The sequence below is a fragment of the Ictalurus punctatus genome, chromosome 11 (genome assembly GCF_001660625.3).
Source record: "Ictalurus punctatus breed USDA103 chromosome 11, Coco_2.0, whole genome shotgun sequence".
Lineage (NCBI taxonomy): Eukaryota > Metazoa > Chordata > Actinopteri > Siluriformes > Ictaluridae > Ictalurus > Ictalurus punctatus.
Window position 1 is genome coordinate 5,123,116 of NC_030426.2, and position 26,823 is coordinate 5,149,938.

The 26,823-nt window shown below is 40.6% G+C and overlaps 2 protein-coding genes across 5 annotated transcripts in view; one reads left to right on the top strand and one right to left on the bottom strand.

Annotated features, from left to right (window-relative positions):
• Positions 1–615: 615 nt before the first annotated feature.
• Positions 616–7,469, top strand: abhd14b (abhydrolase domain containing 14B). The gene is made up of 3 exons (XM_017480024.3): positions 616–1,150; positions 2,638–2,879; positions 6,336–7,469. The coding sequence occupies exons 1-3, from the start codon at positions 937–939 to the stop codon at positions 6,516–6,518; spliced, it is 639 nt and encodes a 212-aa protein (XP_017335513.1). The 5' UTR covers positions 616–936; the 3' UTR covers positions 6,519–7,469.
• cacna2d2a (calcium channel, voltage-dependent, alpha 2/delta subunit 2a) overlaps positions 7,458–26,823 on the bottom strand; it is a 337,274-nt gene continuing 317,908 nt past the window's right edge. For 3 of the 4 annotated variants that reach the window (XM_053683490.1, XM_053683489.1, XM_017480022.3), the window contains 16 exons: positions 23,807–23,867; positions 21,169–21,266; positions 20,164–20,254; positions 19,970–20,032; positions 19,716–19,819; positions 19,310–19,417; positions 17,949–18,043; positions 17,175–17,219; positions 16,919–16,990; positions 16,658–16,810; positions 16,496–16,548; positions 16,016–16,071; positions 14,926–15,052; positions 13,835–13,944; positions 12,047–12,129; positions 7,458–11,279 (listed from right to left, as the gene is read on the bottom strand). In XM_053683490.1, the coding sequence (XP_053539465.1) occupies positions 11,157–11,279; positions 12,047–12,129; positions 13,835–13,944; positions 14,926–15,052; positions 16,016–16,071; positions 16,496–16,548; positions 16,658–16,810; positions 16,919–16,990; positions 17,175–17,219; positions 17,949–18,043; positions 19,310–19,417; positions 19,716–19,819; positions 19,970–20,032; positions 20,164–20,254; positions 21,169–21,266; positions 23,807–23,867 (1,442 nt within the window). In that variant the 3' untranslated portion in view covers positions 7,458–11,156. The remainder of the gene's footprint in view (positions 11,280–12,046; positions 12,130–13,834; positions 13,945–14,925; positions 15,053–16,015; positions 16,072–16,495; positions 16,549–16,657; positions 16,811–16,918; positions 16,991–17,174; positions 17,220–17,948; positions 18,044–19,309; positions 19,418–19,715; positions 19,820–19,969; positions 20,033–20,163; positions 20,255–21,168; positions 21,267–23,806; positions 23,868–26,823) is intronic. The other variant, XM_017480023.3, reaches the window with a different exon arrangement.

The window sequence follows — 26,823 nt, forward strand, 5'->3', positions numbered from 1 at the left end:
GATGTATGTTTTGGATCATTGTCCTGCTGGAAGACCCAACTACGGTCCATTTTAATCTTTCCGGCAGAGTCAGTCAGATTTTCATTTAATATCTGTTCATATTTGTTAGAGTCCATGATGCCATGTATCCTAACAAAATGTCCAGGTCCTCTGGCAGAAAAACAGTCCCAAAACATTAAAGCGCCACCATCATATATAACCGTGGGCATGAGGTACTTTTCCACATAGCTACCTCTCTGTGTGCACCAAAACCATCTGATTTCAATCAATGGGATGATAATCAGGTGTGAGTGAGCGCCCTGTTTTATTTAAAGAACAAGAATCTATTGAATTCTGATCTTCACAACACATGTTTGTGGAAGTGTATCATGGCATAAATAAAAAGTAGATTTCTCAGGTCCTCAGAAAAAGAGTTGAAAAGGTTATACAACCATCTCTAAAGAGATATTGTAGCTACAAATGAAGGAAGTTCAAGACTATTGTTCCTCTCTCCAGGAGTGATCGACCAACAAAGATCACTCCGAGTATACTAGTACACGATCAGCGATTGTACGGTATTTTGGTAGGATGTAGTTCTCCTACAAGCCACCAGAGAGCAGACTTTGCTCATTTATTTTATTCTGTCCCTCTTCCGGTTCTCGGGTGCAGGAGCGCCTCTGACGTCGAGGGAGTCGTTTTACTTTCTTGCAAAACTTCTAAAAGTTTGCTAGTATTTCCAACCCACAACATTTATTCCTAACATTTCAACTCGCTGTTAATACTCTGAGCAGCAGTCCTGACCGACTGTTCGTGGTGTTCAGGAGTGAAGCAGCCGGTCTGAGTGTGGACTTTGCTCTGTGTTTGTTTACTGTAGGTGTGAGAAGTCTTGAATAGACGCACATTATCAAACCTAACTGCACGGCTGGTTTCAGGCTTTATTCATAGACGACGAACAGGATGTCGGCGGTTAAAATAACCGAGGGAAGGGTGAGTGTGGGAATGTGTAGCCAGTCGTTGTTTTACCGCCAGGCTCTTCCCTCAGCTGGAGAGCCGAAGCTGTGTGTTTTGCTGCTGCACGGGATCCGATTCTCCTCACAGAACTGGCTCAGTATCGGCTCTCTCAACGCCCTGGCTGAGGCTGGATACCGGGCCTTGGCTATAGACCTACCAGGTAAATCACAGCACAAAGACTGTCTCTCTTTCCTTAGCCTTTATCACCGAAGTCACTAAAAAAAGATTTTGCTCTGCATACCTATTCGAACAGTCGCAGACTCATTTGCATATTAATATATTCAACTGTATCATTTGCATATCGCATTACAAACTAGGGTGCAAGAAGAAGGAAGATTTCACTTAGAATATCATTTAAAAAAATAGAGAGAGAGGGCTAATTTGTTTCTTAAATCAGTGGTTTTCAAAGTGGGGGCCGCCAGGGGGCGCCAGGAGGGCCTGAATAATTTAGTGTGCCCATCCCTCCCACTAGTATGTTTTCTCTTTCTCACTCAGACAACCACACACACACACAATCAATTCCTAATGTAATGTCTTTTCAACACTGAAAAGCAATGAATTCTCAACATTGAGTCAATTATTATTTAGCATTGAATGTTCAACCTCAACCAAAATGATGATTCTGATGGAATTTCAACATCGAATCAGTCACCTTGCTTTATTTCTTATAGAGAGAAACCATCTTTGGTCATGGCACCATGCACAAGCCAAACCTTTTTATACAACACAATACTTTCTGTCAAGGCTGCAGCCAAAAACAAAACAAAGAAAACTGTGATGGTGAGTAGTCGTGAAGGAAGCTTGCTTTTATTACTTGTAATTATCTCCAAGAAAAGATTTTAAAACAAAGAATGAAGTGCTGTGAGGATAGGAAAAACCATATGATCAGGGATTGGGAACAATGGCGATCAGTGATTGGTCACAAGCCCAACACAATCAGGCATTACACACGGACGGTGAGTGAAGCGAACCTGCTCTCTCAACAGAGAGGAGGGGGACTCAGTGGGATTTGTATCCTCTTGTTGGAGATGCAGTATTTTTGATGAACACACCTGACACATGGGAAGCCTATAGTGTTTAGCCCATGCACGGTAGAGAAGTGTTCCACTGGCGAGAACAGCGACACAAGCTGGGTAATTTTCCGTGGTGGCCCATGAGAGCTTGGCCCTTGATGCATTTCTATGAGCAGTAAAACTGGCAAGCCTCCAGCAGCAGTTACAGCTCAAGGCCAGGCCAAAGTGGCTGAGTGAGTCACTCCAGCTGGCAGAAGAAATGGATGTGATTGTGGGAGAGTGTTGAGGTCCACACTACTGTGGGTAAAGGTGGCAGCAACAATGAGCAAGGGGAAGAAGACACATGGTGCATCAGGTGCACACTGCGGTCCAGTGCTGTACGGTGTTACATTGTACATTACGTTACTTCTCTAGAAGACCAGGAACGTTCTAGCCTCTGAGACAGGCAGGACTTAAAAGGCTTTAAAACAAGAGCAATTCATCTACGTTGTGTAAAAGAGCAGTATTTGTCTCCTTGCGCTCATGCTAATGTTCAGTTTCAATAAATAGCTCATTGTGTACAAACCATGACTTGTTCTTCCCAGTTACATCCAACGCTACATTATTTGTGGCTTGTGTTTTTCTGCTTGTATAGGCCTGGGCGAGTCGAAGGCAGCAGAGGCCCCTGCAGTGGTGGGTGAGCCAGCCCCTGCGGAGTTTCTGAGGCAGGTGTGTGACGGCTTGAACACCGGGCCTGTAGTGGTGATCAGCCCTTCTCTAAGTGGCATGTATTCGCTGCCATTTCTCTTCCAGCACTCTGAACAGTTGAAAGCCTATATTCCTGTTGCTCCCATCTGCACGGACAAGTTCAAGGCTGAACAGTACAAGGCTGTACAGGTCAGTGTCTGTGTGCGCATACATGTTTGAGTGATTGGATGCAGTGCCCATATTTATCGTGATCAACATCATAAACTTGGCTTGGCCTGGTTCTGGGCCAGCCACCCTTTAGATAATTTCCTGTTTAAGAAGTGCCAAAATATTAATTAAAAAAAGGCTTTCGTTTATTATAACGGAAGTGATCTGTTAGTAACGAGGCCGCGTTGCTCCTCAGGCGCAGTGTAGATGCGCTGATAAACCGTGGGAGCGCGAGTAAGATCTGCATTTATGCATTACTTTTTATGGACGCACAAAAAGCACAGAATTAAACTACAGTCCTAAATCAATTCTATATATCCTGCTGTGTGTGTTGGGTTCTTTTCAGTTTTGTACAAACATTTGTCTAAAGTTTTAGTCTCAGGTTTATATTTAACACTCAGTTTGTGGATTTTATTTTAAGTAAACAAAAAAATGGTACTGAAAGGTTGAACCTACACCAAAAAATTTAAATTAATCAAAAAAAAAAAAAATCCCCCAACTAATCGATTATGAAAATAATCATTAGTTACAGCCCAAGTTTCAGGGAAAATTTCTTCAAACTAGTGGAGTATTCCTTTTTGCCTTTTGCCTTGCCAAATATAAGCAAAGCAGTCACCTTGTGAACATGATCCCACGTGGGTAGCCTCTAAAATGTCCCTGCTGTGTCACACTAACTGATTTTTCCCTATTTTCTCCCTAAATTGGTCTTGGTCAATTCCCCACCACCAGCCAGCTCTCCCATATCCCATGACAGCTATCAACCGGGGAGGGCAAGCATATTTTTCCTCTGAGAGATGCGAAGCCAGCCACCAGTCTTTTCAACTATGTCGCATAGTTGTATCCCTAACTCAGGACACTGTTGCTCCTGGTCCTTAGTAAGATAATGTCCATAACTGCAGGACCAATGGGTACAGAAATCCAATAGCTAACTATTAATGTAGATGTGAAGGCTGGGTCAAACACCGTTGGCAGAAGCTGGGTAAATAACCCTCTGCACCTACCACTAGTACCTGGCAGGTCGTTGGTCCACAGGCCCTGAACTGAGTTAAAGGAGTTTATTTGAATTGGTTGTTCAGTTGAACAGTTTTCCCAAATACTCAGCCTGATCATGCAGTTGAGTATTGAATGGGACTGAAATGCTGTAAAATTCCAGCTCGGCCCAATTGAAGCAGGATGGGACTCATTGAACTTAGGGCGTCACAAAGGACAATACCTACTCGTTCACCGTAGACTTCCTTAGAAGACTGAGTCATCTGCAAACAAAACATCTAACCATTAAACCTGTGAAGTTTGGTTTCTGAAACCTCAATAGTAGACAGATAGTATTTAACAGGATACAGTATGGGTCAAATCAGTCCCATTGTGGACACACTTCAAAGGTATGATTCATCGAAAGGCATCATACCTGAAAATAAACGCCAACTGGCTATTCTACTTTGCAGAAGTACACTCTCAAGAGTGATGTTGAGGTTGGGCAAATACAGTGGTAACCGTGTCTCACAGCAGTCCTGCACCACTGCTGGTTGGCAATTTAGGTAGTTCAGCCAATGTGGAACACGTACAGAGTAGTGGAAATTCATCTGTTTGTGAACAGAGACAATTCACTATCTAAAGTGGTTCACAAACAGGGCAGAGAGTAGCTCTTTGGATAGCACTGTAGCGCATTGGATATGCTGTGTAACCAGTCTGTTGAACGCTGCAATCTGGCCAAAGAGACAGTTGCTATACTTGTAAGAATGTTGCCTACTACCCATCAAACCGCAGCTGTGGTCCCATATGAACAGGTCACTGTGACACAGCGGACTACACAACGTGACATTATAGGGCTGGCCTAACATTCTGGCATGTTTGCAAAATGTCAGCCATGCTCTTGCGTGCTACGTCTATATGCCAGGAGTATGCAGGCAGGTTTTCTCGCTGTATGAAACACTGGACATGCATAATGGGAGAAACTAGTCAAAACCTTTCCATATGTTGCAGAAGGTCTCCAACTTGCCATATGAATGAAGGAAAGGTGAAGATGTAAAGTGGCTTTCGCTTAAGACGGGTTTCTTTTTGTGGCCATGACTACGTTCAGACAAGTGGAGAAACTGCATTTGTTATCAGTCTGTAGGTAGCACCTGCATTGGGTACTGAAATTGGGGATGCTATGTCAGAACCTAACATTCCTGCCAAAGGTTTTGTTGCCATAGTATATCAGTAAATCTATCAGGCTATCTGCTCTTGCAGGTGAGAATGTGCCTAGACCAGTCCTGTGTCCAATGAGGGTTCTCAAGCTCGGTGTTTAAATGACTGTCGCCTGTTGTCTGCTGTCTAAAGATACATTAGCCAATTGGGGATATGGTGCGGTGTTTGAGCGGCGTTGTGCTTGTGCATTTATTGCTTCCATTCATTCATCTTCAGTATCCTCAGTGTCACTGTCGTTTAAAAGACTTATTTCTTATACAGGTCCAGAAATAACTGGGATTTGTGAAACGTTCTGTGGGATTGGGAGGATTGGTCAGAATTGATGGGGAGATGGTGGGAATGGAATCACAAAAACTTGTCCTGTCCCCACCCTTTAGTATCAACACTTAAGTGATTCCCTTTTTTAATAAACTACTGTATTAGTACTATTTAAGATTGTTGTCTGTTATTGTCAGGCAAGGTGAGCCATCAAGACGTGTTACAAACCCTTGTGATGACATTGATATATGGCCTCCACTAGTTCTGCAACAAATAACCCTGGTGGTCCAGAATGAAGGGAAAGAGAATGTAAGATCAGGCATGGAACTGTGGAGTGAAATTCCTGCATTCCAGGTTGCCAAGTGAGGGGGAGAAAAGCCATCAAAGTCCAAAAAGTAAACATAATTTTGAGTTCTTATTCGTTTGATCTTTATGGCATTACCTGAAATTTAAAGAAGCACCTAGATGTTCAACTTGCTGTTCATGCCTCCAGTTTCTCTGCAAACCTTTTGGCTAACTTTGAACTTTCACTGGAAGCCCTGCAACATGAGAGCTTACGCCCAATTCATTCTTGAGTACAATAACAAGCACTTAATAAAATTACTTATGCTTTCAAGTTGCATATGTAATTCCATCCATCCATCCGTCGTCTTTACCGCTTATCCTTCAGGGTTATGGGGAACCTGGAACCCATCCCAGGGAGCATCGGGCACAAGGCAGGGTATACCATGGGTGCCAATCCATCGCAGGGCACAATCACATACATTTTCACACAGTACGGACTGGGGGAGGAAACCAGAGTACCCAGAGGAATCCCCTGCAGCATGGGGAGAACATACACAGGGCAGCGGTGGGAATCTGAATTTTGTTGCACACCATTGATAAATAAAAGCATTGCGAGTTTTATGGCATATTATTATGGGTTTAACAGATTTATTTAGTTATAGTAAATGTATTTCTGAAGTGTAATGAGATTTTTCTTCTTCTTCATAGGTCCCCACTCTTATCGTGTATGGAGATCAGGACACTCAGTTAGGGGAAGTATCACTAAACAACCTGAAGAATCTGCCCAATCACAAGGTGGTGGTGATGCAGGGGGCCGGGCATCCCTGTTACCTTGACGACCCAGTGACTTGGCATAAAGTTGTTCTTGAGTTTTTGCACACGCTTTTGTAATCGAAACACTCCTAACCACATCACTTTTAACTGTGGGGTGATTACACAGTGATCCTATAGGATTTCTATTAATGATGCATGTAGTTTCAATCCCTGCTTAAGTGAACACACAGACCCTTATAACTATCACCAAACTAACTGGAAGAGGGAGAAAGAAATTGGCCATCCAATTTTGAGGCAGTGGTGGCTTAGCGGTTGAGGCTCTGGATTACTGATCGGAAGGTCGGAGGTTCATACAGCTTCCACTGTTGGGCCCTTGAGCAAGACCCTTAACCCTCTTTGCTTCAGGGACACTGCATCATGGCTGACCCTGCACTCTGACCCCAACTTCCTAACATGCTGGGGTGTGCGTCGAAAATGCTGCGCTGTAATGTATATGCGACCAATAAAGTCTCAATATCATCCGTCCACCTCAGCAAGGGCAATTATAGCTGTGGCATTGTCACTTTCAACCCCACGAACAGATGCTTCACTTCGGAGCTCCACCCCCGTTGATATTTTCTAATGCACACAGTATAAGAACACTTGATTTCTTAATTATAGATTATATCTGATCATGTTATGTGTCACACAAAAAAAGAGAATTTTATTTACTTTATCTGAACTCCATTATTAACATATGTTGTATTTCAATGTCAGGTTATTTTTGTTTGTTTGAGGGCAGTTACACGGCCACAGCCAAAGCAATTCCACAACAGCTCTAGAAAACAATTGTTCAATGCACTCGTCACGCTGTTAATAAACACACAGTCCAGACTGTGAGATTTTGATAATAATAAATCATTTATCGTATGGCACAATACAGTATGTGAATGAAAAGTACTACATGTGAGATAATGTAGCGTGAACGATTGTGTATGAAGCACTGCTGTACAACACTAAAACTGTGATCGTATGTAAAAAATAAATAAATAAATAAATAAACACAACACACTGACCTGAAGTGAAAAATATGAACATTATTTAATAACTGATTCTCTGTAATAAACAATTTGAAAATATTTTACAAGGAGTCACAGACACAATATTTTACAAATGTTTCCCTTATCTTTTTTTTTTTCTTCTTTTCATCTGTACAAAAGATGGAGCAACATAGACCAGTGTCCAAAGAGCCAGTGGTGTTAGCTCCATACACACACACACAATCCAACAAACAAACTAAAGAAACTCTCACTGTGATGGCAGACCTCAAATTCATGATTATCAGCAGTACTGTGTGTCTATATTTTCATTTATTTATTTTTTTAAAACCTCACTTAATGTTAAATTCAGTTTCACCTTTGACGGATTACTTTAGATTTTTTTGATTTTTCTTTTTTTCACACATTTGTCACAGAGCACCAGACTAAGGACTACAGAGTCACAGACACGCGCGGCTCTCCCACTGAAGCACACCAACTCAGCTGTTTTAAAGGAGAGGAAAGGCTGAGGGAGCAGCCCTGATCAGAAAGACCCTCCTCTTCAGGGTGGATCATGAGACAGACATCTCCCCTCCACGCTACCTCTTCCTTTTATCTTCTTTTTTTTTTTTGTTTTTTTTTTTTAAACACCTTTTTTGGCAAAACTTTTTTTTTTTTTAAACCACTGAATAACACAAACCTCTGTTCCAGTGTATGTGGAATAGTGACACAGATGCACACTCACAGTTTAATTTCAGTGTCTAGCCAAAATATCGTAGCGTCTCTTAGGCGGCTTTGATATATATATATTTTTTGTTCAATATAAGGACAATTTCTTTGTTGTTTTTTTTTAAAAAAAAACAAAAAAAAACAAATCAAGAGGCAAAGATTAAATGTGATTCACAACAGGACAAAGCATAAGGCATTAACTCTTCTAGACATTTCAGATGATCAGGTATTAACGTACATTTCCCTGCGCACGTGTTCATGTATGTAAATGGGCGTGTTCGGTACTGTTTAGTGAGTGAGTGAGTGAGTCAGTGAGTGCTGTGCATCTACTAGTGATTTGTGGTTTGATGCCAGTGGGGGAGCAGGTCCTAATAGTATATGAATAGTAACTGAGCACATAGTTAGGATGTTAGGATATGACACGTATTTATGCACACTCCTTAAGGATAATGTGTGGATTAATAATTGATTTTTACACCAAATGCTCCGAAATGTGTGGAGTTATAATTGTTATTCGCACTGATGGTGATGGAAGGCTGATATTTCAAAGATGAACCCAATTGTAATCCAGTAATTTAAAAAAAATGGTGTTATTTTATGCGTTTATGCTGTTCACGTAACAGTCAATTACATCGCTCATTACGCACTGTGAATGTAGTCACAGGTGGGGTAGTTTTATACGTGTGCTTTTACTCAAGCACGCACTTTCTTCAGCTATTGTGACGCAAGGCAGAAAGATGGATAAAGGGATGGATGGAAAGAAACTAGAATAGCCTAAAACAAAGGGAAACGTGGCCAGTTTTAAAACATAACCACAAAAAGCTTTGTGAACCGACTGAGACGGACACGTGTGGAAAATGGGACAGATTACTCTTTTTTTTTTTCTTCTTCTTGTTGATAATACACCTTGAGACGCTTTAATAATCAAAATCACTGGTTTTTCATTCCGACACCTGTTCAAAACACATCATAACTTGCTGCATTGTAAGCAGACGACACATACACGGGTCCAGACGCACGCGTACACATATGCAAAGAGCGTTACCACCTCTGACCAGAAGATGCTGGCAATGAAGGGTTACCAATTCCGCCACTCTAAATACAGTCTACTGAATATTCACAGCTGGAAAAAAGACTGGGGAAGAAAAAATAAATAAATACTCAACTATTTAATCCTAAACATTCCACAGAGTATTAAACAGTGATCATTTTTGTTAGAGTTCACTATAATAATATTGGCTGCCCCTCTGGAAAAAAGTCTTAAAGAAACGGAAATCAGTCCATGATTTAGATCCAAGAGATATTTTTTTACGTGTCTTGTACTAATACATACAAATTTTCCTTTTATATATAAGATGCCTTTAAAGATCTTGAAAGACCTCAAGAAAAGATCCTCAGCATGACAGCAGGCTAAACTTCTGGTTTAACCTGATAGCTATGGCAATGAATATACAGTACTACTAATAAAAACGCATATGCTTATAAGTCAGTGAGGTCTCTGTGTGAGGTCAACTACATGCTGTAGATGTACAATCAAGAATCGCTCTAAGAGCCAGCATGAGGAGTTTCCCTACCTTTATAAAGTGGAGCATCTACTCTGTAAAGATACAGGAGTGCATCAAGGCACAACAGAGAGAAAGAAAAAAAAGAAAAGGAACAATAATTAGAGGAGATGGGCCCTCACCAGGTTTTACTAGATTTTCATTACATCAATTCACAATGAATAAAATTTCAAAACTGATGTCTGTGTCTCCACTACAAGCTCAATCCATAATTAAGTGCACTCTACATGACAAGACTAACCTTGAAAAGCAAACCATATTTTCATTGTTTTTAATATTCACCAACAGATTCAGGTCAAGCCAGGTCAACCAGTCTACCAGAAATATCGACTGTTGTAAAAAAAAAAAAAAAAACAAAAAAAAAAACAAACCAACAACATCGGTGTAAAATGGCTACCCTGTAAACACACAACTACACAGAATGCACGCTGATGATGGCAGTTCCAATTCATTTCTAAACACTGGACAGTTACAACACGGCAGTTCCACATTTGATTCAAACCGCTTCTTAGTTCCTCTGTGTATCCTGACCAGACAGACAGAATGATATGCTTACTGAAGCCCTTATGACTAATGAAATAACAGCAAAAAAAAAAAAAAAAAAAAAAGAGAGAGAGAGAGAGAGAGAGACGAACTGAAATCCAGGCCTGATCTCTACATGAGGTCTTGCATTCTTTCTGCGCGTCATTTCCACCCTCTTTTTTTCTCCTCCTCCTCCTCATTTGGCTAAAAAAATAAGACCACACCACACGTCTATCTCATTTTGGCAAGAATTAGGTCTAGTGCATATATTTTTTTTAAAATGACAAATGATATTTTTTTTTTTTTTGAAATACGTTACTATCTATCGTCTTTCCGCTCTGGTTATATCCTAACCTATGGAGGTATGCTTTAAATACTCACAGGGTATTCTTACTGTTGTTTTTGTTAACGGAACCAAGTTCTGTGATCTTGTTACTGATTGCTAGAAAATGGCAGAAAGTTCTGAAGCCCCGTGTCAAATTAGGCAATTCGAGTCAAAGGATGAAGAGGAGAGTGAGGAGGATGGCTTAAACTGTAAAGAAGAGCATCAGATAAAATGCATTTCCTACACAAACATCTGTAAAGGCAGGTTGTACTGCAGGGGGAGTGGGGGAGTGGAGTCGGGGGCGTTGTTTTTCTCCTGCCGTGGCCTTTATAATGCTAAAATGATTGCGTTTCAACATTTTGACTTCTCCAGCTGCTTCCCCCTTAAGGAAACTCCGGGCTCCTCCCGGAAAAGCTGCTGATTGACAAGTTCTGCGCTGGTCACTAAGCAACAATCTGTGAAGCAAAGTGGATGATGCAGTATGCCAGGCTTCCATATGGGGGCAACAGGAAGTCCCTTTAATACCTATGACTAGAGCGAGGGAAGGATAAGGAGATATATGGAATTAGGGTGAGGAAAGGGAGGTGGGCGTTTCAGGGAGTTAAAGAGAGAAAGGCAAAACATGGGGGCAGGCCATTAGATAGAGAACAAGGAGCTGGAGGAGGAGTAAAGTATGGATAGACGGGCGGAAGGAGTGTCCTCGGCCACAATCTGTAGTGTTCTCCTGTAAAGAGTGAAAAGGAAGAGCATTAAGTGAATGTTATTTATATTACTTATAAGTATATAATAAAGTAAAACGTACTTATTATGAATAATAAATTATTTTGTTTAGAGATTTTAGATTTTTTCATTTGGTGCTGCCCTTCAGAAGCTACATAAGATATTTACATGTTTCGCAGAAGTCTCTCTCTCCCTCCCCCCACCCCCAAGCTGTCTTTTAACGTATCGTGTTGCCTTCTTGAGCATCAGTGAATGTTTGCAACTTTTGTAATAGTTGTGTACGAGTCCCTCAGTTAGATAGATCTAGTCATCATATAGTCGCTGTCAGAAAGGGGTCAAATATGCACAAGATGCAGGAAAAGTAAAGAATGTACAGGACCTGGAGGATTTTTCTGAAGAACAGTGGGCAGTTTAACTGCTCAGGACAAACACGGGACTCATGAACAACTCTTACAAAACAAAAAAAGGCACACAGTATTAAGAATCAAGGGTATGTAAACTTTTGAACTGGTTCATTTGTGTAAATTCGGTTATTAGTGTGTCTTGTAGACTATATATAAACATGTTTGGTGAAATAGCTTATTCAGTGCAGCATTGAGTAAAAAAAATAACATGCAATTTCTATGAGCCTTCATTTTTTTTCTGCAAGGGGTATGTAAATTTATGAGCACAACTGTATATTACCAATGTGAGAACGTATTTCTGTAGTTCAGTCAACAGGTGGACTCTCTCTCTGTGTGTGTGTGTGTGTGTGTGTTCATGTATACGTACTGCAATGTTGAAATCGAAACAAGTAGAGGGTCCTTTTCTGTACCGAGCTGGTGGCAAGTCCAGACACGGGTCTTCTTGTTTGACTGAAAAGTGTGTTAAGGAAGTTCTCCTGATGACTTGTTTAGACATGAGATTATTTTCAAAGGATGTAACAAGATGCAAGTGTTTGTTTTGCTACTTTAGCACCTTTTTGTACCACGTCCTTTCTTTGCCAGAAGAGAATCAGAGTCTATTTCCATTTCAATACCAACCCTGACAAACAAAAGGAAAACTATAAAAGAGTCATTCCATCTCAAAGTGGTCCAATACAGGTGGCTCGACCGTTTATAACTTTACACATTTTTTTGAGTGATTACCTCTATGTATTGGCATCGCAAAACCACAAGGTTTTTTCCATTTATTTTTACTTCGTTTAACTACGACGACCATCTTTGTGTCATGGCACAAAGCAGTAGGTAACTTCTGGGCTGTAGTCACTTACTGCTTTCATCACAGGAGAAACAACAATATGACAATGTTCATTTATAAAACACCCAACTGAACACTGTAAATCTATATTTGGATCAAATCTATTCACGCATACCAACCAACACCTGTACCAACATGATAAATCAGGATGGTGCTTCAAATCTGGCCCTCGAGGTCTACTGTCCTGCAGGGTTTAGCTCGACCCTCAAACTCACAATTTTTACAGCAGAATGTTACTATAGAGGACTTATTTCTGTGAAAATTTCAGGTTCATATCTGGTCCCCCACCGGAGATATTCAACCCAAAAGTGAGGGAAAAATGACACTTTTCAAGTCTCAACCTGAAATGTTCTGCATGCGCACTATACACACCTAGGTACCCCCTAAAAACATTAAGACTGAGACTCGAATCCTTTCCATTATAAACCGATCCTAAAAATGGATCTATGAACAATCTTGAGAATTACATTTGGACTTAAGTTCGAAATCTGAACAACACAAATGTGCAAAATGTTTATATATGTACATGAACCTTGTAATGTGCTCTAGAGATCAGTTTTTATTCCAAGGACCTAGGACCACCCTGAGAGACTGAGGTTTCCATAAACCGCTGTATAACCAACATTTGTTGTGTGCCATGACACAAAGATCACCGTCATGGTTAAACCAAGTAAAATAAATAAATAAGTACATAAAATGGGTGGTTTTGCAATACCAATTCATAAAGGCAGTCACTCAAAAAATGGTCAAGCAACAAACTTTACAATTTTTGGACCACTTGAGATGGACTGACTTATAACTGGACACTCAAATGTAAAACTTCAGCAACGTATATTTAAAAAGTGTCTTAAACACATGTCAGTGTTGAGAAATCCATATGAACTGGACACTGCTGTTCCTACATTGGGCGGCATGGTGGTGCAGCAGGTCGCGGTGCCATCTCACATCCCTAGAGTTCCTGGTTCCATCCTAGCTTACGCTACTGTGTGAAGTTTCTGTGCACATTCTCTTGGTGTTTTTCTTCCACCTTCCAGAAAACATGCTAGTAGGTGGATTTAGCAACACTAAATTGCCCCTAGGTGTTAATGAGTGTGTGTGTGTGTGTGCACAGTGTCCTGAGATGTACATCCAAGGGGTATTCCGACCTAGCGATCATTATTAAGCTCTGGATCCACCGGCACGCTGAAGCGGTTACTGAAGATGAATGTACCTACATTGTTGGTACACGTGAAAGAACTACCGTTCCAGCTCCTAAACCTCACTGAAAGTGTTGCAACAAATGCAAAAATCCACCAAATGTCATAATTTGTGGAAGGATACATTCTTTCTCACCCTGGGACAGTTTCTCTATGTCACATGAGTTGCAGAACAGGTTCTCGGTCACCACAAATAGCAAGTTGGTGTTGTCTAATCTCTTGGCATGGATCAACCTGTGGAGCATAAGCATTTCAGAAATCTGTTTACTTATGATATAAGTAATGCCTCCTTTACATTACCACATCTAAAAAAAAATGCTCAGATTAAATATGCAATTATGTAAGGATGATACCGCACTCATTTAAAAGGATATTATCTTCATCCCCTTCATCAGGTATGCAAAGACTGTTACATACACTCATGGGCCACTTTATTATGCAGTTATCCATTCAGCCAATCATGTGGCCGAAAGTCATGCAGATAGAGGTCAAGGGTTTGAAGTAATGTTCACATCAAACATCAGAATTGGGAAAAATGTGATCTCGATGACTTTGATCGTGGCTCGGTTGTTGGTATTTCAGAAACAGCTGACAAATCAAATTCTGGAGTTTGCAGTTCTGTGGATGGAAGCACCTTGTTGATGATAGAGGTCAGAGGAGAATGTCTGGATTTGTTCGAGCTGACAGGAACTCAAATAACCACCCAATATAACCGTGCCGACTAGGAAAGCATCTCAGAACACACAACATGTCAAACCTTGAGGTGGATGGGCTACAACAGCAGAAGACCACTTCGGGTTCGAATTCCGTCAGCCAAGAACAGGAATCTGAGGCTGCAGTGGATACTGGACGGAAGTTGAAGATTAAAAAAAAAAATAATAATAATGCCTTGTCTTTTGAGTGGTTATTTGAGATACTGAGATCACATTGTCACCACTCTGCTGTTTGATGTGAACATTACTCTTGACCTGTATCTACACAGTTTGATGCACTGCACCGCTTCACATGATTGGCTGACTGAACAATCGCATGAATGAGCGATGTGTACAGGTGTTCCTAATAAAGTGGTCAGTGAGTTCTGTCTTTTTTGTGATCTCGATATGCATGTATCTTTTTTTTTTATTACAGTACATCGTGTCTAGAGGCTTGCAACCTACAGTTTTAATGACATAAATAGAGCATAGACAAATCAGACAATAGAAAAGTTCATCTGACCTGGAGCAGTTCCCACAGTCTTGCACTAAGCTGTAGGCACTGCTGATGTTCCCAAAGTAGAACTGCTTCTGTACTGTAACACAGCTAGTCTCTCTGGTGTCCGTGCTCTCTGCTGCATCAGCTTCGTCTACACGCACAATATTTGGACGCACGTTTGTAGATATCATGAAAAGATTGATCAATTGTCAAGTCTTAACCTCCTGGCAGAAGCAATCGGGGCAAAAATATTCTACTACTTAACAGGATTCCTGATGCCATCAAGCTACACAATAGCCGCAGGACCAAAATCGGCTAGACAGCAGCAAAACATCTATAATCCAACACCATATTAGACAGTAGACATGGGGACGTTTCCTTGTATGCAGTCACCTTCTTTTGCTGAACAGGTTCTGATTATTTTACCAGCTAATTTAAAAAAAATCTGTTAACTGTAACTTGGTAATGCGTGTAGAACCCACACTATTTGTCCAAAAGTTTGTGGACACCTGTACGTCACACCCGTATGTGCTTTTTGACCATCCCGTTCCAGATTTAGTCCCCCTTTAATATCTGCCACTCTTCTGGGAAGGCTTTCCACTAGAGATTGGAGAGTGGCTGTGGGGATTTGTGCTCATTCAGCCACAAGAGTATTAGTGAGATCGGGCACTGATGTCGAGCAAGGACGCCTGGCGTGCCGGCATTCCAAAGTGTTCCATGAGGTTGAGGTTTGAGGTGAGGTTGAGGTTCTACCACACCAACTTTGGCAAACCATGTCTTCATGGAGCTCGCTTTGTGCACAGGGGCATCGTCATGCAGGAACATGTTTGGGCCTGTTTATTCCAGTGAAGGGAAATTCTAAAATCTATTTTTTTTTTTAAAAAGACGTCCTATACAATTTTATACAATGTGTTTCCAACTTTGTGGCAACAGTTTGGTGGTCATCAAACATACGGGTGATGGTCAGGTGTTGAACGTTTTACAAAACTGAACAGGTTTTTATTTTTTTCTAGACGTGAGTACAGAGTTATCGCTTGTAATGTTTATTTGCTCATTTGCATGAATTGTGCCAGTAATTCTGGAGCTGACTGTATATGCTATTTAGTGTACATACCTGTAATGAACCAGCTATGGTAGGCAAAACCATAAAGTAACTGCTGGAACAGAGACCTGCAGGAAAAAGACAAGAAAGTCAAATAAAAGCCTTAAGTAAATTTAAAAAAAATTATATGTATGTATGTATGTATGTATGTATGTATGTATCTGTCTGTCTGTCGATCAATCGGACAGTAACACACCCAGTAAGAGGTGAAAATCATTACTTCCTATCAGTGAAAATTCAGAGCATAGATGCTGATGTATAACAGGCTTGGTTCACTTAGCTTCTGCTAAAAATAAATAAAATCTATAGCATATTAACAATGATTAGCAATCACTGCAAATGAGCAAATACCAGAATATAACTTAAATCTCACCTGAAGGAGCAAACCAATAAATAGTTTGGCTCCAGAGTTTAAAATGCAATCTGTAATATCAGCTTTGTTTGTGTGACTCTAATACAAACACTCTGCGGTTTGCTCATTCTGTCTCATACCATGCAGCTGCTGAGGTCCACCAGGCAACGTTTACCAGATCCGCAATGGTGGGCTACGAGACAAGAAAGCAGGTTGAGAGTCAGACCTTACATCTTAAAGGAGCATCCTGTTATTGAGTCAGCCATTCACGAGGTCGTTTTGTTTTTGTTTTGTTTACTCACCACAAATACTCCTCTAGGTCCTGCTCCTGTGTTACTGTTAGGCACAGGTCCACACACAGACTGGAAGTCATAAGACTCCTTGTAGTTGTAGAAGGAATTGTTGTAAAGCGCATACATGAGAGCCGGGTCCACCTCACTGAAGAACATGCCAATCTATAAAGAGAAAAGAATGGAGTACAGCGAGGCCTCGAAAATCTCTCAGTGCAATAATATTTCGATGAGTTTTATACATGCAGGCGAATGAAATAGCTTCCTCCTGACCTTGTTCCAGTCCTGAATCTGATTGGACATGATGAGGAAACCACCGTCGTCGATCAGGTAACACAGCAAGTCCTGCACAGGTAGTCCAATGAGTCAATGAGTGACGACTGTACAGTCTAACTATCTCAGATATTGTTACAAATGCAGTGCATTGAAAATGAAATCATACAAAACTGACAAATAGAAATTATCCTCCATTTTAAAAGGTAATTTATCAGTGAATGGTCGTGATGAAAAATAGAGGGTGTGGTCTTACCTCATGGGCCTCACAGTCCATCTCGCAGCCACTGGTCAGTCCACACTGAGGAACAAAGATAAGCCATATGGATATTATTCAAATAAAATGAAATTTATGCCCTTAGTTTTGAAATAGAACTTGATCTCAATTTCAATACAAATAAAAAGTGCGACTTGTGAAAATGTGTGTCTTAGATTCATAGAAAAAGAGAAGAGCTTTTTCCAAGGAACGTGTATTAGCAGTACGTGATCGATTACTAAGGCAAGAAAATGATAACCGAATATGCATACATCAGGGCTAATCCTGTAGCTCCACACCAACTTCATAGAAATTCAAGAAAACGCTGGTGAGAAGTGAGAGCTCAGGTGCACACAGTGTACTCATAAGAGGAATATCTGGATCAGTGATTTGAGATAGCTGTAGTTTGATAGTTTGTTCAGTCTGTACACAACCCACACTTTATGTGGCGATACTGCACCGTGTGTACGTGTCACGTAATGTTTTGGACCTGCACAGTCGACATATAGATGAAGGCAGACTACGTATCATCTTGAACAAGCACTGGCAGAAATCAGGAGTATTTATCAGGACTGGAAACTGTACAAGATGGTGGCTCCCAAGACTTTCCAAACGTGAAGAATCCTTGCCTTAAGGAACAATATTGATTTGTCTGGCTGTCCCTGGTAGTCCCTGCCATTAATGTGTTTATTGGGCAGATTTAACCCGAGAAAAAGGCGCGCGTATTCATATGTAATCTGAAAACATGAAAGTGTGTGGCTGTGTGTATTTTACCATTTGAGAACCCTGTCGAGTGTTATCGGTGTGGTTGCTGGCAAGGATCTTAAACTTTGAAGTCCAAGCTTCAAGGTCCAACTTTACACCCACAACTGAGAGAGAGAGAGAGAGAGAGGGGGGGGGGGGGGGGGGGGGGGTCAATAAAACTATAGAAATAAAAAAAAAAGCAACCAAACAACATAATTACAGTTCTATTCGATCACCAGATATCAGCGTTTAGATTTGCACTTGGATTGAAATGTGCTTTACACGGATAATGACATGTAAAGAAATTCCTCCATATTGTGTGGGACGGCCAATCAGTTCTAATCCATGCCGTGTCCGTCTACACGAAGTAGTTTTATGAAGTCCTGACTGCACCTCGCGCAATGTAAACTCCTCACAGTTTACTGCCTTGACATCAAGGTAGCTCCTAAAACTTTATAGTACAAATCGTTGTGGTCACATGGCTGTCAAATTATATGCCACTTTGATAAACAACTGCTTTAGAGTTATTTGTCATTTGAATACCGGCACTTTATGAATCCAGCCCTGATATCTTATTGCGTCTCTTTTACAATGTTTTATTATATTTTAGTATAACATTCGTTCTGGCTATGGTATCAGAAATGCAAACTCCATAACCTGTATGATTTTCCCACTATGAAGGAAATCATATCAGTGAATCCTAACACTAAATGTTATTGTCAGACATTTCTGTACAGCATGACGACTCTATAAAAGATTATTTAAATCTACTTGTGATAAATTTTTTAATAGTTTTCCTAACACTAAATGTCTTCTTAATAAAAATACATTTTGTTGACTTCTTCAGTTTAACCTAAGGGGATGCCACCTTTTGCACTCCACTTTATACGATTTTAATGGTAGTAAATGGTCTGCACTTGTATAGCGCCTTTTAACCTTAGCAGTTCTACAAAGCGCTTTACACTGTTTCCCATTCAACCATTCACGCACACCAGTGGTAGCAGAGCTGCCATGCAAGGCGCTAGCCTGCCATCGGGAGCGACTTGGGGTTCAGTGTCTTGCCCAAGGACACGTCAGCATGTGGTTCAGTGTCTTGCCCAAGGACACGTCAGCATGTGGCCTGGAATCGAACCGCCAACCCTACGATTAGTGGACAACCCGCTCTACCACCTGAGCCACAGCCGCCCAAGCAGGATAAAAGTAATAAATGCAATAAGTGTGATGAAATAAATAGATACGGATCAACACATTGGCATGTTTGAAATGAACACATGCACAAAGTGTTAAAGGGTTCATTTTGTTCAACATTCATATCCCAGGTATGTGATACAGCGTAATAGCAATACCTAGTTGTTATCTTATAAACTGTAAGATGAAGGTGATGAAATTACCAGCCGGCTTGATGTTTCTGGACCCCACGGTAATGTCCACTGCTGTACTGACCAGGATGCCAATTGTGTCATTCTCTTGATCCTGGAAGATTGCATTTGCTGCGGCTGCTGCAAAAAAAGAGAGACACATAATGATGCAATTGTTTCAATGGAATACATGTTCAATGACCTAATGATAAAGTCAATGCAGCCCGCATAGAGGCAGGAACACAGAGAAATGTTTAATAATCTGACATTACAGATACAGAGATGCCTGTACTGATTTAGTTGCAGATGTCTTCCAACATTTGTCCAAAATGTGCATGTCTTTTACATGATTAAACTCCCTCTTGTTTATATTATAGACCCTTTTTTTTTTTTTTTTTTTTTTTTTGAGAAAGCAAAATATTTCTGTGTGTTTACTTACGGGTACGATACGGTGCTCTAAAGATGTAGCCCTTGTTGTCCAGACTGCGGCGATAGTAACTGGCATTAAATGGCTCTGGATCCTCCTCCCACGTCTCAGCAGCTCTGACACACAAACACACACAAATTCACACGTTTTGAGAATAAATCCCTAAAATGACACCTAACACAAAGCATTTCGTTTAAATGCGAATGAGAAACATATTAGCCAATATGGACAAAAAGTTACGTGATGATAACTGAAATCAGACTCACTTATTGGGAAAAATACGAGTGATGCCTCCGTCTGTAGCTGCAAAGACGGCCAAAAATCCATACCTAGGGGACAGGATAAGAACGTACACAGACACGACTGTAACTCCCAGTAAGTGTGTTATTGGGCCCGACTGGCCTCTCAAGTCCTATTGAATGTGTAGGTGTGTCCGGGGATGTATCTTAATTGCACTAACGTGTTGAGGTCCTTTGTTTTCCACACTTTCTCCACCAGCTGTCTAATAATGCCCGTGTCCAGGATCAGGTTATGCAGCAGGAAGTTGTCACCTTCGTTGGACACATGAAAGAAGCATTAAAATGTTGATTAATACTGCTGGGTACTGATTAACGTCTGTTTTATCAGAATTGGGAACATGCCAAACAATAAAATAAAATAAACTGCTATTGGGAGCTAAATAAATAGCTACCGACCAGACAGACCGACTGGGCACTAGATTAAAATAGAGAATAAAGTCATTCTTTGATGCAATCAATATATTTATGATTAAGGGAGTATTGGGAGTACAAGTGGTCCAACTGGATTTTCATTTATTGTTAAATTTATAGCAGAAATATCCATGAAATTTGTGTTACAGGTATGTTATAGAAGGTACTACTGGCATTAAAGGTCGCCAAAATGACATGATTTTGACACCGGAGACCCCCAGGGGTCTGTGAAGCATAGTTAGGCAGTTCATGATCAGTGCTGGAAATCACAGCCCACCATTATATTAAGTTTATATTAAGTTTATAAATTAAATAACATTATGTTATATTATATTATAGACTATTTGTAGCTATGAGCCATTGTGACTGGTCCCTTTGATTTGAACAGGTTTAATTAAAGCCTCAACAACTCACAAACAAGTTGGTCTCTAAATGACCTTGACATGGACTTAAGGTGTTGGTGGAAATTTCAGGAAATGGAAAGCTCTATGGCTCTAACAAAACACAACATATTCATCGCCAGCATTTCCATCATAAGCCTGATATCGCAACAGTTGGATTATGTTCAGAGTGCATCTGTGGAGTTTATTTTACCGTTAAAGGGGTTCCTGGCTGCAAAAAGTTTGAGCATAGCTGAGCGAAACAAGTATTTTGTGCATTCAGTCAGTTACTCGATGGTTATTATGAAAGTTTCGGTCATTAGTTAATACACCATGGTACTCAGTGCTGGAGCAGAATTTCTTCGGAAGCCTCACATTGTTTGGAGTCTGGAGTGACTTTCTCCATCAGAGCGATGAAGTTGTGCAGGAACTCCGTGTTGTTGCTAGAAAGCTCCAGCTCTTTGCAGTATTCCCTAAGAAGCAGATACATTGTTTAACAGTCTCAATACACACGCTTAACTCCAACACCAACACACAGAGGACGGAGTCCCTTTTAAGGGTAACTGGTGTTCCATAGAATCACTACATTGGTACAGTGCATGCCAGCAGCTTTACAAGTATGCAGATGGATTTTTAAGAACAAATTTTCTTAAAACATTTAATGCAGATACAATGCTACACACAGTATTCACTTGAAGACAACACACCCTGGATCACAATAAAATACATGTGCAGGCACAAAGAAACATGCACCAAAAAATGCAATGACTCAGCAAGTGCTGCAACATGCAACAGCCAAACCAAACTCTGAGAATGAGTAAATCACACAAAACAATGGCCCTGATTCATCCAAGTTGCAAATCTGACCGTAAAACACGTGTATGCAAATTATTCATCAGTTTCATCTTTAGTGTTTCTGTACGACGTACACGGGACGTGGTGGCTCAATGGTTAAGACTCTGGGCAGAAGGTTGGGAGTTCAAGCTGTTCACTGTTGGGCCCTTGAGTAAGGCCCTTAACCCTCTCTGCTCCAGTGGTGTTGTATCTTGGCTGAACCTGGGCTCTGACCTCAGCTTCCTAACAAGCTGGGATATGCAAAAAAGGAATTCCACTCTGCTGTAATGTATATGTGACAAATACAGGCTTCATCTTCAACCTCACATCACACCTAACAATCTGAACAATGACTGACTTGCTGTCGACTAATCAAATTTGACATCAGTATCTTCAATAAGTAGAGCAAGTAGGCTGTAGTAGTATAAGTAATCAGTACGTAATCCTCAGGCTTCCACACGATATTTCGATTTCGATTCATAAAGCAACAATTTGATGTTTCACAATACCAATGAATCTGCTATGATAAGATACGATTCGATTTAGAAGCGTCCGACCAACATCGAATCTGGGGTCCGAATCTGGGGTCAGTCCACTTTTCATTCGCGAATGATGACGACGTAGAGAAGAATTATTTCAAGTATCACCTTGCTAGTCTGTTTACAGTCCAATCAGGTTAAAAATATGAATTATTCTTAAATCCCTATTGTCTGTCCTTTTTCCATAACCTAATTATAATCAATTATAAAGGAAACTTATTCATTTATAATAAATAATAATCTATAATAATTAAAGGTTGACCGATAGTGGATTTTACCGATGTGGTAACTAAGTTGGGCAGTACCCGCTGATGACCCATTAATCAACTGATCGTTTTTAAAATTGATACTAAATGAAAACACATCACGCAAACTAAAATACTGCTGAACTTTATTACAAAAATAAACAGTACTGACTGTACTGCACTTTTTGAAAAGAAATAAATATATAAATATAAATATATATCCAAACTGAACCAATAAGTAACACTCCAACTAGCAGATAAAAAATAGCGATGTCCAAAATGAATCAAAAAACACTTCAAATAACACAACAAAATTTGTCAGTGATGGTTTTTATTTCGTCACTAGAGGCCGCTCTCGTACTGTATAATGACAGCGGACCCTTCTCAGCTGGACGCGGACACGACCGGGAAAAACCCGGTGTGGAATTTTGCCGATAACCGATCCAGCGGTCAGTTATCGGTGCCGATTAATCGGCAAAACCAATCTATCGGACGACCGCTAATGATAATCGTTGTTGTTGATAACGATTGAGATTACTGCCTCGAATAATTTCAAATCATTGCCTTTTAAATCAATCACACGCATAATTAGTAGTAAGAATAAAACGAGGAAACTCACGAGGAACCTCAGACTTATATACAGCTAATGCGGTTTAGTGTCATCGTGTAAGTTGATGATGTAAGTGTGAATGTGGACGAGCAGAAGTGTGCATCTTCATCAGTTCATTAGTCCTTCGCTTTGGTAATAGGTACATTTGTGTACAAGACACACCATGAAGCGCTGACCTGGATACAAGACTAAAGCGGGTCAGATGCAAATGAATATATCCATTCGGTAGTCTGACGTTCAGTGCGTGATTAATTACTTTCAGAGTTCAGGTTGATATAAAATAAAGATTTGTTTATTCGTTCCAAATGGAAACTTGGCTCAACTATATTGATTCCACTGATTCCTCGTGGTTAAAGTTGATTCATCAACAGCACTCATTTTGTTGTCGTATAACAGTGTCATGAATCACGTCATCAACTTCGATGAATAAAGGCCGTTGTCTTTTCCATGCCATGAAGAAACAGAAAAGGAGGTCGACGTTGTAGGAGCATTAGGATTACAGGACCAGGGGAAATTAAGCTCTTATATATTACTTAATTATAATCTCCAACACTTGAGAAAGAGAGAGACAGACTACATAGAATAAAAAAAAACAACAACAACAAAATCACAGCAATACACACCTGGAACACAATGTATACACACGCACAAACACACACTGAACGATGACCGCTACTATTGGCTACTAGGCACCTCGAGGACATAAAGAAGATGGTGTATGTACGTTTACAGACAAAACAAGGACAGATCAATCAAGGTGGGCTCAAGCAATTACGCAGAACTACCTTGGGGCTATCAACACATGTCCCTCTGATTCAAAAGTGTGTGGCAGCAGAGATTCAAAATCTGCAACAGAAAGGGGGCAAGATTATCCAGGGAAGCGGCGAGCTCAGTGAGCAGGGAGGAGAGTCTGGGAGAGAGAAAAAAACAGCAGCTGCTCTTCAACGGGTGCAGGGACGCAGTGGGGGGACGTTACCATAGCAACACCGAGGAATCACGAGGGAAGGTCCAGTGTTAGCCAATATGGTGCCTCAAAACAGAGTCCTATCACTGGCCGTCAAAGAACGCGCTGCGGTTTGGCAGGCGAACTTTTGTGTGTTTTGTAAAGAACTCTGAAGCAAAAGCTGCACGCCAATTTTCAGTTTGTTTGCTGATGCTTTCGTGATGTCGGAGAACTGGCTCAAACCTTCTCCACTGAATGGAACGAGTTCTCCGACACAATGCCCACAACATGGGGGAGCGTTTCTCTTCTGTTCTTTCATAAACAGGCATCAACATGGCCAACTATTTTGCAGGAAGGTGGGTGAGGCGGGGGTCCTGATGGAGGTGTTCACTCCTCAGACTGGCACGGTGGACTGACACTGTCTGGGACACAATCGAAGGATGTGCACTGCATTGTGAAAGGTGAGAAACAGGGCAACGCATTCCTCCTGAACGACTCAACAGTAACATTAAAAGTGCTCTGTCTTGCGCTTAAATAAGTGAAATCCGCAACAAGCTGCATTTGTAGCCTACTGTTTAATCTCGTGTTAGCTGTGATTACAGTAGTGCCCAGGTAGTATCCCGACCACAATGCCGTGCACATCCAGATCGGAATTTCTGAGGAAGTAGGCGATCCGTTGCCGTGGCAGTCTGAAGGGTGATAAAGGGGCAAAGGAGTCAAGCTGATGGAAACACGGGGGAAGTGAGGGGAGGTGTCACAGTAGGACGACAAACGAATTGGGAGCTCTCACGCTCCAGCACCAAGACAAGACGAGAGGACTTGAAGGAAAACCTGCTTTTGTTTACTAAAATAAGGGAAAAGAAAACAGGCTATTTTGGCTGGGTTACTTCTTTAAACAGTACGTTAAATACAAAGGGGTCTAAACTAACGAATAAACTCTTTTCTAAAAACAAGACATTACTACTATTGATTAAAAGTCAAAATGCTAGCTCTGTTTAAATATTTATGTCAGTGTGACATGTGAGACGTATGTCTCAAAGATGTTGCAATGACGGCGCTTGATAATCGGAAAGACTTCGGCACAACTTTTAATGTCATCTGCTGCTTTTCACCATCCTGTAGTATAACGTGTCATTTAAACCCTGTAGTATAACGTGTCATTTAAACCCTGGAGTATAACGTGTCATTTAAACCCTGGAGTATAACGTGTCATTTAAACCCTGGAGTATAACGTGCCATTTAAACCCTGTAGTATAACGTGCCATTTAAACCCTGGAGTATAACGTGCCATTTAAACCCTGGAGTATAACGTGCCATTTAAACCCTGGAGTATAACGTGCCATTTAAACCCTGGAGTATAACGTGCCATTTAAACCCTGTAGTATAACGTGTCATTTAAACCCTGGAGTATAACGTGCCATTTAAACCCTGGAGTATAACGTGTCATTTAAACCCTGTAGTATAACGTGTCATTTAAACCCTGTAGTATAACGTGTCATTTAAACCCTGTAGTATAACGTGCCATTTAAACCCTGTAGTATAACGTGTCATTTAAACCCTGTAGTATAACGTGCCATTTAAACCCTGGAGTATAACGTGTCATTTAAACCCTGGAGTATAACGTGCCATTTAAACCCTGTACATTTGATTTTCAAAGGAAAATCCTAATATAGAAATATTTCTTTACAATTACAATTGTAAATCTATTTCTTATTCATTCTACCCAAGAACGTAAAAAAACTAACAAATAAATAAATAAATGCACTTTTTGCTCAGTTACAGGTCGACACTCCCCTGCACTGTACTGGTATAAAGTGGCATTTATCGATGGCGCTTTCATATGAAAGATTTGCAGAGTGTATCCACACCGCTTGGCTATTCGGTCCCTTCAGGATTCTGTGATCGCAGAAATGGACGCTAGATCAAGCAAACTCTGCAATATTTCAAGGAGCTTGCCAATTTTTCAAAAGTACCGCAGATTCTCGGCCGAATTGTTCCAAGACATGTCGTGTGACGTCATCACAACGTGCATTCGATTCACGCGCGTCGAACACGAGTACAGCTAAAAGGTCTCATTTACCGACAAACATCACTGTGAAAGAGCGCGCAAAACTATTCCGTGCGGCTGCAATTTCGCCAATTCACAGAGTTTTCTGCAGAAACAAAGCACAAAGAACTCCGCAAGCTGCGTCGCAAATTTTGAAAGAAAAAAAAACATCGAGAAAGCCCCGGCAAAATCGAGCATTTTTGGGCGCGACAATCACAAAAAACACACAAAAAACGACTCTGTGAAACCCTGTACGGACTGACTTGTCAAGAGGTATACAAAGCAGGACATTAAAACGTGTATTACACGGCAAGAAAACCCTCTTAGCAAGTGAAAATATATTAAATATAGTCACGTTTATCGAATATTTCTTACTGTAAGATCACAACAAACCAAATATACGATTATTAAACCTATTTCACGCCATTTGTACTCATTTCAAGCTTGGTCTATTGTACAGAAATAGATTTTGTGCATTTATATTTGCTTCATTGTAATCTTATAGTAAGAAATACTAGATTATTAGAGCTATATTCAAGATCTTGTTGGTTTTTTTTGCAGTGTAACAACGCTGTGTCAAAGTCTTCCCAGTTAGCATGCGAGATCTATGAGACATAATTTGAGGTTGGCTAGATGCGCGTGTGCTATCTGGCATATACTTTAACTTGAACTATCAGGGGGGAAAGAAAAAAATACACATCTGTAAAATATCCGACAGTGTACTGACTTTACAATTCCAGAGTGTGTAACTCTAGGCTGAGCATGTGAAATACTGTTAAAGACTACATCTTATAGTATATTCCAAACAGTAC